At 58.5% G+C, this 15366-nt stretch overlaps 1 protein-coding gene across 1 annotated transcript in view; it reads left to right on the forward strand.

Annotated features, from left to right (window-relative positions):
* Positions 1–15366, forward strand: part of LOC119091485 (uncharacterized) — a 47149-nt gene that overhangs the window by 24970 nt on the left and 6813 nt on the right. The window contains exon 8 of the mRNA XM_037214286.1: positions 6352–6505. Within this exon, the coding sequence (XP_037070181.1) occupies positions 6352–6505 (154 nt within the window). The remainder of the gene's footprint in view (positions 1–6351; positions 6506–15366) is intronic.

Consider the following 15366-nt stretch of genomic DNA (forward strand, 5'->3'; position numbering starts at 1 on the left):
GTGCAGCTAAGGAGTGTGAGGTTTCAGACCGGAAAGGAGCGTCAGACTCTGGTCGACGCGAGCGTGCATTGATTCATTCGGCAGGAGTCAAAGTGCGCGGTGCGGTGGCTGAAAAGACACAAAGATGTTACCGGAGTGGCAGCGGGAGTTCCGATATGGCAGCATTCACCCTGGAGGTCTCCTGAAGCCATTCTCGTCCTGGCATCAGTGCGATGGCCAGGGGAGGGGTTATGGCATCGAACCGTCGGGTTGTGGCGGGATGTAGCAGCGTCGGCGGTGTCAAGGAGCCACGTCAGTCCTGGCATTGGTCCGATGGCCAAGGAGGGGCCATCGGGGTGTGGCGAGGTCGGCGGGCCACGTCAGTCCTGGCATCAGTCCGATGGCCGGGCAGGGGCCATTGGGGTGTGGCGGGGTCGGCGGGCCACGTCAGTCCTGGCAGCAATCCGATGGCCGGGCAGGGGCCATCGGGGTGTGGCGGAGTCGGCGGGCCACGTCAGTCCTGACATCAGTCCGATGGCCGGGAAGGGGGGGGGCATCGGGGTGTGGCGGGGTCGGCGGACCACGTCAGACCTGGCATCGGTCCGATGGCCGGGGAGGGGCCATCGGGGTGTGGCGGGATCGACGTGAGACGTCAGACCCGGCATCGGTCCGATGGCCTGGGGAGGGGATATCGGGGTGTGGCAGGGTCGGCGTGAGACGTCAGACCTGGCATCGGTCCGATGGCTCGGGGGGTGGGAGGGGCCATCGGGGTGTGGCGGGGTCGGCGTGCGACGTCAGCCGCCCAGCCGGCCGGGCGCCGCCGTCGGCCGCGGCCGGGCCTTCGCCGCTGTTTGTTTGGCTTGTGTTGGCTGCGCAGCTGGTCGGTGCGACGTGACGGTGGTCGGACGGGGTTTGGCGACCCTCCGACCGGCGCCGCTGGGCGACTGGGCCGCCAGTGCTGTTTTAGCGGCGGGCGGGGGACCCCGCGTCGTCTGGCACGTGACGACGCGCTAAAACTGGCAGCTAGACGAGCTCCTGGAACGACACTGAAGCCGTGACACCTGAGGTTATCGGATCGATGGGTTCAGACTTACCTCAAGGGGAGGGTGCAGGGGGTTTCGTTGTTTTAACGCTGCAGGGTTCAGAACTTGCTTTGCTCCTACATCGGGCCGCGGAAATTTTCCGCGCGTGAATGTTGATCAAAGGTTATTTCAGACGACATTGCGATGAGACTGCAAGCCGTCGGAACTAATTCAATCTTTCCAAAGTTGTCCGTCAATGATGATGTGTCGCCACCTTTCCGGCCTCTGTCATCAGCGGCTCCTGGTTCGATCCTCCTCAGATCTCCCAGCAGCTCCTTAGGTCAGCTCCCCCCCCCCCCCCAGATGTCATCATCAGCAGTTCGCAGGCTTCATCAGCGGTCCCCTGGCCAGTCCTCTGCACGCCGACGCCAGCTGTCGGTCCTCCGGACGCCTTCCCCAGCCCCCGTCCTCCGCGCGCTGTCGCCAGCAGTACTCCTCCACCGTCCGTGATCGCTCTCGCCGGGCGCTGCGGGTCCCACTTAATCTGGCGGGGCGAGCGTCCTCCGGGGAGGGCTGGCCGCACCCTCGCGCCGCGTGCTCCTCCGTGTCTCTGTCCGTGGTGCCGGGACCGCTGTCGCCCGAGTGCTATCGACCGGAACGGGCCGAGTGGTGGTCAGGCCGCCGCGCGCTGGGGTCCTCGCCGGTGGCGTCCCTGGCACGCCACGTGTGCCCCTGTAACCCAGCCGCTGGAGAGTGACCCCTGACGGGCCAAAAGAAGCTTATTTTAGTTCTGATGTGCTCGGTGTTTCAGAGGCATGTTTTATTTTCGCCAAAAGATGGCCATCGATTGGAAGTACACGGCTCGTCGATGGACGGTTTGCTCTAGGCCTCCTAGCTAGGTGGATGGGTTTGTATGCGTGTTTGAATGCATGGAACTTATTGAGACGGCTGTAAGATTTGGAGCTTTGGCACATGGCATGCCTCTGATGTATTTGTACCCAGTTTTGTACTTATCCCGCCATGCATCAGTTTCGAAACATATTTACAGCGTTCCACCGCCCATCTATTATTCCACCTCAGGTAACTTGAAATGGTTCAAACTTTTACTCTTTACTCTCGGACCTGTGTTGGAGCGTAATTTTTCAGCGTACGAAGCACCGTCCATATTCGTTCCCACGAAAGGCAGGTAGGCTGATTTTTACCGCCCGAAGGCTTCTTACAGATACTTAGAAACGTTCTGCGCGTTTCTCCAACAGCGAGACGAATGTGAACATTCGTCGAAGCGAAACGACTGCAGTAGTGCAGCGAGCTCATTTATCTTTCCATCTGCTCTGTTGTGGCTGGCTGCGGTCCAGCCGGCCTGGTCCACGTCTCCCGTTATGCAATCTGTCGTCAGTCGCGTATAAATTCAGTCCTGGCCCGGCTCCAGTCCTTTACCGAACCGCATTGGATGTCAACTTGTTTCCATAGCAACGAAATGCGCCCTCGCCAACGCTGGGCGGCACGGCTGTGACGTCGGGAGTCAACTTAAGCAGTCCAAGTTTGGAAGTTGCGTTTGTCTCGCCACGTCCAGGCTCCCGGATCGGTTCAAGGAGGCTCTGTGACCGCGCTCGCGGACCGGTGCAACATTGGCCTACTTCTTGGCTCTCAGAACCCGATCCAACCGAGCTTTTCTGCTCGCGTCCGCGATCCGCAGGGCCGCGGGCCTGTCGCTGAGCTGCGCGGTCGGCCAGATCCTCCCAATCGCTCGATCCGTCTGAGCCGGCCCAATCCGGCGGACGAACGGGTGGCTTCTGCCGGAGAGAAGGCCCGCTGTTCCGGACCGACTGATTGATGCGTGTCTAACTCGGCCTCCTGCAAGGCCGCCGCCGACAGCTCGCCTCGCGCGCGGAATCGGCACAATCAGCACGCCCGGCATTGCGCAGGAATGCATAAATAGGGCGGGAGTCCGGCTGGCTGGCAGCGCAAGATGGAAGACGCTGAGGGTTGAGCTGCCTCGCGTCCTGGGGACATATCGCGGTTGTTTGATAGGTTTGTTTGCGTTCTTGTGATATGGGTGCCCGGCTGACGGCAGAGGCAAGGCTTTCTCGGCGGCTGGGTATCACCGCAGCCTGTGTGTCTGATTAGCATGACCGCCATCAGACTTCCTTGTCTGCGTCCGTCCCGCCGTCTGGCATATCTGGCGTGGCCACGTCCCGCGGAGGCAACCGTAGACCTCTCATGCGATGACCATCGCAGCGATAGGAAGACCGATGCCGCCCGCAAACACACTTATCACGGCTGATCACACGATTGGCGTCCACACTGATGGCTACGCGATGTCGGGAGTCACGCCCCCCCTCCCCCCTCCTCGGAAAGCACGCGGGCTGCGCTTCGGGGCGCCCCCGTGCTTGTGCGCCGAAACCATTTGGTTGTTGGACGAGTAAAAACAGTCGCCCGTAAACGCTGAAGTGCAAAAGTTCGGATTAGACGTGGATGACCTACAGCTTTAAAAGTGAAAACTTAGTTGGAAATTCATGAAAATCCCTGGTAACAGATTTCCTGGCCAAGCTCATCTCAGGCTGATGGTTAAGAACCGGGTGAGGGAATGTTAGTGGGGGCGTGCGAGCGGTTTCCATGGCAACACAGAGCCGGCTGGATGGCGTGCCAATCCTGGCGTTTGAATACACGGCCGCCGGGTCGGGTGGTTGAAAACGCAGCGTCGGTAGAGGGTGCGCCAGCACTTGAGGTGGCTTCTTCGAGGCACTGATGATAGCCCGAGTGTGGGCTCGGTTTGTGGCCTTCAGACGCTGCCTTTTAAGAGAAGGGCCTCAAGACGCTGCCTGGTATGAGAAGGGCCTCAAGTATCTTGTGGTCGGCTTCGCCTTGTCCAGTGCCGGGATGATCCGGGATGGTCAAAGGCCGCGGCACTGCAAATGATATGGCTTACCAAATCACTTGCAAATGCTCTGTGGCGGGATCCGTTGGAGAAGCAAAACGATGCGTATTGCCTCGTTGAACGAGCATATTCAGGGCTCCAATCAAAAGGCTTCATCACGCTCCTAAGAGATGGCGGTATTCAGACCCACCAAGACGAGCAGAGCCTCAATTTTGGCGTCGCCATACTGCGCTAATGTGCTGACGGAACTGACTGAGAGGTCTCTCAGAACCTTGAAAGGCTCCGAGACGCTCGTCAAAACCAACACGCTGAAAACCCAAGATCCAATGAGCAGACGAGGTGAACACCAAAGCAGCGGCTGGCCGGCCGTCGGTGCCTCAAAATTACCGCTACATGATTCTGGTCCATCACATACCGGCGAGTGCGGTCCCAGACACCAACCGATGACCGATCATTCCATCACCGAGGTTTCACTGTGACTCAGATAGGTCAGGTCTGCCACTGGACTCGCTCGCTCGCTCTCACCAGCACCCCTCACCAGACTCGCTCGCTCGCTCTCACCAGCACCCCTCACCATTGGCGCGAAGGTGGCAAGCCTGGACATTCGTCATGCACAGTTTTTACTAATCGTCTCTGCTCTTTTCGTCTGTAAGTTAACGTCAGTCTCGAATGCACCCGGACTTATGCGTTACAGGGGCTGCTAGTCACAACATTTATTCCCGCAACATAACGGCCAATATACAAGCCGCGTCCCGCCGGCATCACCATCTGATTGTTGCCTTTCCTTCCAACGGTCAAATATTATGGCGAAAGAGCTCGTGCCTGCGCGGAACTCGGGCCCAACTTGTTCCATCACAGCGCTCCTGTTCCCGTCTCCCATGCACATCCGTGGTTGCGCCGCCTTTAAGAATGCATCTGAATCACACATCAGCGTCCTGAAGATCGCCTTGGCACTTTGAACCGCCTCGGCGCTCTCGAACAGAAGCTGGAGAGGGGGATTTTCGGCGGGATTCGGTGAGATCCCGGCCGGCATGAGTCGCCCGCCAATTGGTCCAGATTGGGGCTCTCCGCCACCGTTTGAGCCGGCTCGAGTTTGGACCGGTTTGAGCGGACGTTATCAGGGTCTCATGAGCGCTCCCCGCCACAGAGTTCAGGCTCGTGAGGGAGAAGGGTATTGCGTGGATGGGCGCGGGAAGGTACAGCACATACTCGGACGCACGCGAGTCCGACAGGCGGTGTTTGGTGCCGTCGTGTTGATCAGAGGGCGTGCACGGACTTTGCGACGATGACAGAGTCGTACCTTGGGCGTCACACGTCACGAGCACGGATGGGCGGTGCGGACCATTTGCTGGCGAACGCATGCCACTCAAGCACACGCCCCTGGCAGCATGAACCCAGTGATAAAATGTCTCGTGACCAAGCTTTCCGCTCTGCCACCAAACGAGGAATGCATGAAATGTTTTTTATGAATATTGACGTAGCGCCGATTTTAATTTTAAGGAACTATTTTCCCGAGAGAATTTACTCTTACTAGTCTGATGAAATGGACGGGGATTTCAAGTAACTGTAATGGTGATACATTTATTAGCATAATGCTGGTTGACTTCTGCCGAACAGAAGTACTTTTGACTGTCAGCTTCCACTCATGTTGAGACGAGCGATAATCTCTGTACGATAGCATTGTCTCCATGTCAAGACTTCGTGACGGGGCGGCAAAATATATTTTCGAAAGAGAGGATGACATGATAATTCTTGTTTAGCCAGGTGGTGCTATGATAAACATGAAGAGATATCAAACAATGTCAGACAAAATCAATGGTAACCTTTCGTGTACGGAAATATAAAATTTCAAGCATTTAAGTCCCTCCTTCAAAGGTAATCATCTTTAATTACCTCCCTTCAAAGGGAAGTAATCAAAGGCCCCCGAATTTCCTGCTACATGAGCATCCAAAAATTCCACACACTTCAGCTTCTGAATACTTAAAATGATGCCCATATCACATTTTCGTAAGTGGTTTCTCAGGCTACGGCGCCCTCATGATTTATGAAGCCATTTTGGACAAAAAAGTATAAGGCATGGTGGTGTCCGATATCGAACGATCTGTCCTGAATCCTGCTACAGGCAATTTGTCCGCGAAATAAAGCTGACAATATCCACTGGCACATATATTAGTGGCCGACAACGTTGTCAGCAGAGGCTCCTGATCTATATCCTGAGTAGAAGCCCTCGGCCGTCTGGCCTGGTCTACCGTGGGCATCAACGATCCGTCTTCCGCGAAGTGCCCCCTGAACTACAGCCTTCCGCCCAACGTGTGAACCGTCGGAGCTATCATTTGAGTGATTTGAACCTCTGGCTCTCGGACTGACCGTTGTCTGAGCGCCGCCCGCTGAGCGGTGTGCCGTGTCTGAGTGCGCTGGCCAGGGCTCTGAGCGTGACCGGACGTATGTGACCGGTATTCGCTGTGCCCTCAGGAGCTGGCGGACGGCGAGGGCAGCAGCCCGTCGGGCAGCCGGCCGCGCTCGGCCATGTCGGACGCCAACTCAGCGCCGGCCACCAGCGGCGCCGGCTCACGGCCGCACACACCCACCCCTCCGGGCCGACACAGCAGCTCCGGACACGAGCACGGTGAGTCCCGCCACTCCTCCGGGCCGACACAGCAGCTCCGGACACGAGCACGGTGAGTCCCGCCACCACTCCGGGTCGATTTAGGAGCTCCGGACACGAGTACGGTGAGTCCCGCCACCCCTCCAGGCCGACACAGCAGCTCGGGGACACGAGCACGGTGAGTCCCGCCACTCATCCGGGCCGACACAGCAGCTCCGGACACGAGCACGGTGAGTCCCGCCACTCATCCGGGCTGACACAGCAGCTCCGGACACAAGCACGGTGAGTCCCGCCACCCTTCCGGGCTGACACAGCAGCAGCGGACACAAGCGGGGCGCGTTATACTTTTCACCCTTCTCCGGGTCGGCGCAGCATCTCTGGGCATGAGCACAGCGCCACCCTGCCGCTTTCCGGGGTGACGCAGCCGATGCTGGTGAATCCTCGGATCTGAGGCCGCCGCCGCACTCCGGAATAGAAAGATAAGAAGGCACCAGCGCTGTGCTCCGCGTCTTTCGCGGACATGGGCGCTCCTCCCGCGTGGAATTGGCTCGGGATTTCTTGCCGTGGGCACGACCTGGACCGGTTTCCAGTGAGCGCCCGGCTTCCCAGCTGTCCTGTCCTGTCCTGTCCAGCTGTCCTGTCCTGTCCAGCTGTCCTGTCCAGCTGCCCTGTCCTGTGTCGTGCTCTGGGGGGTACCAACACAGCTGTGCGGGACCCGCTTCACGGAGCCTCGCAGAGCTCTTACGCACGAGTATATAAAGGTGCCTGCTGCTTTTGGCCACGTGCACGCTTGCCCCGCACACCGCGGCGAAACAGAACAGGAAAACAACGCCCACCTTGGCGTGTCACGGCCGTCACGCCCGAACGTCACACGGTGGATACTGACGAAAGACGCGGCGGTGCGTTCGCCGGGCTGGTGATGTCACGGAATGGGCAAGGACGAAGGCGAAAGCAGCTCGCCGCACTCGATCAGAATCTGCTCAGCGGATGCGGAGCGGACCAACTTTACGATCTAAAGCTCTTGGAGTCGATTATTGTGGCGAGCCTGAGTCTCTAGGGTTTAGTACGGACTTCGTGATCCGTGATAGTGTCCCAGTGCTGGAGCGTGTCAAATATGCTCCAGCAAGCGATGGTGCGCGGACCCGAGCGCTGGGTCCGCGCTCGGGTCCGCGTCATTAAGTGGTTAGAAGGCCAATATGGTAAAACTTTTTACGCCTACATCAAGCCATTTGTCTAGCGGCTTGAAAATATGGTGATTGAAGACGGCAATCACGAGATACGGCTTGGACGTGGATTCCCCAGATTGTAGAACGAAAGCTTGCGTTTCCACAACCAAACCATGGAAATGGTCTTACTGTCGTGCGGCTCCGCGGATTCGTATGACGGCGATCCGTTTGGCCCCGGTCCCCGGGCCCTGTGCTCCGGGCCCCGGGCTCCGCGCCCCGGCCTCCGGGCTCTGGGCTCCAGTATCCAAGTGAGCTCCGGGTTCCGGGCTCTGGCTCCGGCCTCTTGGCTCAGGGCCCCGGGCTCCGGGCTCTGGCTCCGGGCTCTTGGCTCCGGGCCCCGGGCTCTGGGCTTCGCGTCACGGGCTCCGGACTCTGGGGTCCGGACTCCGAGTGAGCTCCGGGTTCCGGACTCCGAGTGAGCTCCGGGCTCCGGGCTCCGGGATCCGGGCTCAGGGTTCCGGCCTCCGGGTTCTGGACTCTGGATTCTGGACTCCGAATGAGTTCCGGGCTCTGGCTCCGGGTTCTTGGCTCCGGGCTCCGGGCTCCGGACCCTGGCCCCCTGACTCCGAGTGAGGTTCAGGCTCCGGGCCCTGGGCTCCGGGCTCCGGGCTCCGTTCCTCGGGCCTCGGGCTCCGGATGGAGAGCGGAGGTCCCCGCAGCGCGGTATTCATCGGACGTGCCATCAGCGACGCGCGCGGGGCGTGCTCCCGCCCCCGACGCCCCGCTGACGGAGAGCAGCCGTCGCGCGACGCGGCGGGCCTGGATGGCGGCACGCGCGACCCGAGCAGGTATTTCGGTGACGCGTGGGCTCGCGTCTGTCCTGGCTGATGGGCGCGCGCAGGTGGGGCGGTGGCGCTCCTTGTGAGCCGTGCTCGAGTTACATTGCCCACGAGACATAAATGTTTTCTTCAATTTGTTTGCAAACTTGTTAGACTATCTGCTGCGCATGTTTGACAACAAGGGAGATTAGTGCTGGCTGACTACTTTGCGTGTTGTTTGTGATAGTCTCGCCCTTGAGACACGCTACGAAAGTCTCACATCTGATATCTAAATGATACTGTTGATCGAGCAGGGACCAGCCCAAACGATGGGAAAGACATGGCTATCACTGCTCGGGCCCCTCCCGTCTCCTCAGCCCGGGGCCTACACGCGGCTGGCCTGGAGCGTGCGCTGGGCTGCGGCCTCCACCCGGGGCGTGACAGGGTTAAGAATAGACCGTCCGGCGGCGGCGCGCGCCATCCACCGAATTCGTTGCAGCCTCGGGTGCTCGTAAAGCGGTGACACCGTTATCACCTGTCGGTGCGCGGGAGAGTCGCGAGGGCCAACGGCGTCGCGAAGTTCCCAGGCCGGCGACGGCGTCGTCGCCGGCCGCCATAAATGCTTCCGGCCCGTCCCTCGCCGGCGGCCTACGCGCGACCGACCCTGCTGACGTCACGCCGACGCCGCTGACGTCACAGCGGCGTAACGTCGGGTCGCCGGAGTGGTCTCGTGATGCGCTGGCTGGGAATAGCCGGTCGCCCGGCAACAGCGGAGAGTGCGGGGCCGGCCGGCCGGCGGACGGCGGCGGGCAGACTCCGTGGCGGATCGATCCGGCGACGGCCGGTGACGCCGCGCCGGGCCTCCGATGACGCGCCTCATTTGAGCCGGCGGCCGCGTCAGCAGCGCGCAGAATGCTGCCGCCCGCAGCGGGGGCGGCGGGCCCCGGCCCCGCCCCGTCTCGCCCGCACGCCGCGGCGACGCTGGTGTCGGGTGACAGTCCGACACAAGCTGCAGACGGCGGTCAGACTAGCGGATGTTCGGTTGTCAGTACCCCCGACAAGCGACGGCGGTCTGGTTTGATCAATGGCGAGGTGGTCTGTGAGGGGCTTTGCGGTTCCATGTTCAGTGTCAGTCCAGCTTACAGACGGGCGTCTCCGCGCGACATTCTCGTCAGCATTGGTTTGGCGCCGCGTGGCTGCTGCGCGACTATGTCCGTCTTCAGTGGAGTCTGGGCGTGGCCGGAGTTCGCTGACTGGTTTCTCATTGTACCTCACGACCGACTACCTGGCGAAGGTTAAAACTGCTTGACCTGGCAACTTAATCGTTGTAGTTTTGTTCGATGATTATGTTCGGCGACCATGATTATGGTCGTATCGTGTACGGCGATGTTGGTCTATGAATAGCAGCGGATAACGTCATTATTTGTGCACTGTGGCGCGTATGCATCATGTCGTTAGCTTTCATCGTGCATCACGGCGCTTCAAAAGCTCGAGATATTGACGTCAAGCACATCTTTCGGGAAATCACTCGGGACGTTTTCATTCATCGCCGCCACCGTTCGTAAACCCAGTGTGCCGGCCGCAGCCGACCGGCCTCAACACCCTGGGTAAATACGGCGGCCGCTCTCACTGAGTCTGCAACCCGCTGCTGCTTGCAGTGCACAGAGTGCAGGTCATCCCGTTCGCAGACCAGGAAGTTGGTGGACACTCCGGATGGGCCTGGCCCCAGCCGAACCGCTGCCAGACCCGGCACAGACCCGAGCAGACGCCAATCCCACTCGGTGTGCGCTGGCCTGGTCCGCCCTGACTAGCGGAGCACGCGTCACGAGAGGTCAGACTTTTAAGTCGCGGCCCTGGAGGGAGTACTGGCTGTCGCAGACTGGAGCAGTGTCGAGCCATCCGCCAGAGACGAGGCGGGTCAAGTGGTCCAGACACAGAGAGGGAGACAGCAGAAATCACGGCTCTAGTCACTACGCGACACTCAGGTTTTTCAACAACAACATGACAACCGAATTTGGACGATTTACGTATTTCAAATTACTTTTACTTAGGGCATACGTTTGTGGCGCTGTGTGATGGGTACCATAAAACACGGAGCGTAACTGTTCGGCAGGAAAATTCAACCCCAAAACATTTACTGGATTGTTTGCCGCGGGGCTCAATTTCGGCAGTCTTGGTTGCCAATCACCCTGCGGTCATAAACAACTGCACTGCCCTTGACGAGAGAAAGGCGGTCGATCTTGGTTTTTCCTGTTAGAATGTCGTGCAAGGACTGGTATGTCAGAAAATCGCACGGTTCAGTCACGGAATATTTGAGACCTTGTATTTATGTCGTGACATAATTCTCCGTGGCGTAATTCTCGTGACGTAATCAGCTTTTGGTCCTCTTGTTTTAATGTTGAGTGTCTTGCGCGATTCGATGTGGTTATGTAATAATAGGGTGCGAAAACTGCTGAGCTGCACGTTGTTTTTACTTACTAGTTCTGCAGCCTGCAACTTCTGTGATGTCTGAGGAAACAAACACTACACGTGTTAAGCTCAGGTGGAAACGACCTCTCCTGGAGTTATCATAGGGCTAATTTGGTAGTTGAGGTAAGCTGATAGACTGGCCGAAACGAAACATATGGCATTCATCATCTGCTGCGTGGAAATGATTTCGTTGTCAGAATATAACGTACATTTATATATATATGTATATATATATATATATATATATATATATAGGCTACAAATATATTGATTAAGAAAAATAAATATTTTGATAGCACAGGCACTCAACGGCTTTAGTCACGATTCCTCGTTGGCAGCCGCTTTCGCTTGGGATGCGCGAGTCTCGCTCGGAGGGCATTCCTCTGCGGCCCTGCATAGCGTGCAGGGGCCGCGTGCCAAGGTCACAAGGTTAGAATGACGTCACGTCGCGCCAACTGGCACCCTTCACGCAGTTAGACACCGCGCTGATTAAGTGATAACAGCTGCAGAATCCTTTCGGTTCTTGTCCAAAGGCGAATCCAAGATGTTGCCACTGAATCCTGAAGTGCTCAGGAGCTAGCCTTCTCTGGTCCGGTTTGTTGGTGACCACGCTAATGACCTCAACAATGTTTTGTGTCAACACACAGCCCGGCCGTTGTTACGTCTTCTTTGGTGCACCGCCATTCTTCGTGCAGCCTTTCCCGGAGCGGGGCCTCCGGTACCGCCGGGTAACAGGCAGTGTAGCCGTGCTATTAGCACGTCAAACAGTGCCGCCCGCCGGACGTGCCGCCGCCTGGAGGGGGTGGCTCGTGGCCTGTGTATCTACGCTGCAGCGCGCGCTGCCGCCTCTCGGGCCACCTCGCCCTCCGCCGGCGGTGACGAGTCACATGCTGCTTGTTGCTCTCGGGTGGATTCCCCCAATTAGCATAGAAGTCAGCGTAAAACTTGGTTGCGTTGGGAGGCATGCAGTCGAAAAGCGTGCCTGGCGGGTTGTGCTAGGGAGAAAGGGGGGGGGGGCACCGTGAAGCCTCCGTCACCTGCCGCAGGGCCAGCCGAGAGAGCTCTGACTGCGGGCGGTGATCTGACCGCGGTGCTCTACCCTGACCTGATTGGGCTCTGCGAAGCTGCGACGCGGCACGCTGCAGAAACAGGGACCCCGGGGCCCCGCCGGGGCCAACGCGTTACTCTTCGGGGGCCTCCAACCCGCGTCCGCCTCCGGAATTGGCCGGAAGGCCCATTTCCCGCCGGCTTGTCGACGGCCGTTTTTCTCGCCACAGACGAAAGAAGCGCCAACGTCCGGCGTCTCTGAAAGGATTCGTCGCGGCGCTGTCACGCTTCCGAAACGCATCGCCAGCCGGTATCATGGGAACCGGCGCAAGTCAGTCACACTTTCAGACCACTTTGTTGCAAATTTCAAGTCGTTTCAAATTCGTAGGCAGAGGGTAAACTAAAGGGTTTTAAACCGCGCGTCTTGCGTCGCATGCCAACGCTTCATCACACAGTTTAAGTGCATGCCTTCGTTGCAATTAATTCCAAGTCGGCTACAGAAAACTCAACGCGCGGTGAAAATTCTACGCGTGTTCAGCTCCGTCTGAACAAAACTCGCCATGCTGGCAATGCTCTCATCATCTAGATTTGTGTGCCACGTTGCCCATGTGACGCCGCCCACTCTGACCTCGTGCCGGCCGTCGGCCGCCTCCTCCGTGGGTCGGAGAAGCCATCACGCTGAGGGCCGAGTTTCGTGGGTACGCCGGCCAATCCATTAAGGACGCGCTGCTGAGCACGGCCGGTGCTGGCCTCGAAGGCACGTGGTAATGCCTGCACTGCGTGTTTTCAGGGCAATCATTCTGATACCCTGCGTTGCCATGTCACAGTTTTCGATTGAAATGACATGGTCATGTACCGACAGGCTTGTAAATGAAAAACAAGTTGTTTTTCATGAGGAACGTCACAATTCCGTGCTTTTTGCACGGGTCCTTGCTGGATTGGCGGTTCATCTAATCATGTGATGTTCCCACTCCGAGGCACCGTGAGGGGTCGCGTCGCCGGGGCCTCCGAGCCCACGCGGGGGCCACGTGGAAGGCATCTCCTGCCTGCACGCACTAACTGAGCCACTGGAGCCGCCGCCAGAGCGTAACCTAGCTGTCACAGGTGCGGCTGCGGCAGAACCGGTCGGGCGAGGCGACCGCCAAAAAACGGCACGTTCGGGTGACCCGCTCTGGCTTTTTGCGGCCCGGGGTGGCAGCGCCGCCAAATTGAGCTGAGGACAAATGTGACAAGTGTGTGTGCGCTTGTCGTCGGGCGGGTCGTTTAGCCAGGTGTGTCTGGCGGGGCCGCGGCGCGGAGGCACGGCTGCGAGGGAGGGGCGCCGCAGGTGTCGCGCGACCGTCCGAGACGGCCCTCACGTGCGGCGCAGACTCGGGCCGGTCGTGGTGACCACCCACGCGCAGCCGTGGGCCGTGGCGGCGACGATTCGGGCAACGAACAGCGCCGAATGGATCCTCCGCGCGGCGGGGAGCGTCGCGGTGTCTGTCGGTGGCCGTTTGGGGGCAGAGGTTGCTGGGGCTGGGGATCGTTTTGAAGCGTCATCCTCAGCGAGGCGCCAGCTGCCGGGATGCGCGGCGAGCATATGCATGTCGGCGATCCCGGTAACCCAGCCGCCAGACCCATTTTGGATCTCATTTTGGCACGGGCGTTCCGCATGCACCGGGAGTTATGAGCACTAACTTTGGGAGACTGTCCGAAAACTTCTCGAATGAGGTCGTCTATTGAATAGCGGACCAACGTGCGCCATCGATTACACGACCAGAATTGAAGGAATTAGTTAATTTTTCATTGCAGCGACTTGGCCTGACACCCAGGACATGATCCTGGGCTTGACAGGATCTGAGGCCCATAACCTAATGCTGACTCTGCAGATATCTTCGAAGCTGACTGCGTTCTCCAGCTTGCTCGGATTTTGTTTGATCTCCGGCACGCTCCGACGTCAGCACGCTCGGACACGTGCTGACATCAGCGTGCGCCTCATTCCCACACATGGAATTGGCACGGTTGTTTGCCGATACCCCGGGTGGTAACGTCGCGCCCCTCTGACCGCTAGGAGCCGGCCTCTGGCTGTCCCTCTGACCGCTGGAAGCCGGCCTCTGGCTGACCCTCCGACGCCGGGCGCACGCAGACACGAGTGCAGATACATGTCTGGATAAGCTGGGCGCGTATCGTCTCACACGCCTGGCCTCCGTATAAACACCCGCTCTGGGAGATCGGACGGTGACAGCGACCAGGCGTGTGACGTCACTGCAGGCCAGGAGGCCCCACCCCCGGCGGTCTGGAGAGGTCAGGGGTCGGCGGCGCACGGAAGGCTGCGGGGGGGGGGGGAGGGGCGCCACGGGACAGCTGGGCTGCAGCGCGGGCACGCCTGAGAGTGTCTGACTTCAGGGCGGCTGCTGAAGAGGATCGCACCAGGTCGCCTGCCTCGGATAACGTCACATAGTCGAATGGATCGGCTTGTGGTTGTAACACCCGCGCCTGAATGCCGTGTTCGGACAGACCTATGTTATACGCACGTACCTCGTGAATTACCGCACTATTACCATTTTTACCGAAATCGGTTTTGGGGTGCCTCCCCTCGATTGGAGTTTCATTGGATTGTGGTGTTTTACGGTTTGCAAGACGAAGTTATACTGGGCCAGCAGTGTTCGTAGTTTCCTGAGAGGTTGCATGTCGAGTGTTTTATTGGCGCACTCGAGCCATTACACCATTCAAACCGAGCTCAACCCGCAACTTTGCGCTTGTAATGGCGTTCAGTTCGCTAATTGAAGCAAGGATGATTGTATCACCTGAAAACGTGCGATGTCTCAAGCCTCAGGGATATGCCCAGACACCTGCGCCGTAAAACCTGGCGACCGGGACATGATGTACTCGGGAGGTCACCTGTCTGGCGGGGCATGTACTTATCCCTTTCTGATGGAGCGGAGCGGTCGGGTAGCTGGAGGCCTAGCTTCGCCTACGATATATGGGTATGGTAAATTCTAAGCGCAGGCCATATGTTGCTGGATGTAAAGAATATGCAGAATAGAAATGGGTGGAACATGTATGGCCTATGAATTACGTGGCTATAGGAAATGTGTAGATCAAAAACAAAGCGTGTGTTGCTTGTTGTTTTTGTCAAAACTTTGCTTGAAAGGCGTCTCTGAGATAAAAAAAAACAGTGTTACTGCTCAAAGGCGATTGGTGTTATTCCGTAAGACTCCCGCTGTTCTCATTGGCACAATGCTTGTTTTGCCTCGAGGCCAAATTAGGTTAGCTCGCACGTGCGTTTGTGGCCGAAGTGACGCGGCCTGTACTCATTGATTTTGACGGTCCTGCTGGTGATAAACGAGTCCCGGGAGAAGTCCGAGATGAGAGCAGTGCTCGTCTTCAAGGCCGGAAT

This window comes from Pollicipes pollicipes, unplaced genomic scaffold, assembly GCF_011947565.3.
Source record: "Pollicipes pollicipes isolate AB1234 unplaced genomic scaffold, Ppol_2.1 Scaffold_3447;HRSCAF=4054_pilon_pilon_pilon, whole genome shotgun sequence".
Lineage (NCBI taxonomy): Eukaryota > Metazoa > Arthropoda > Thecostraca > Pollicipedomorpha > Pollicipedidae > Pollicipes > Pollicipes pollicipes.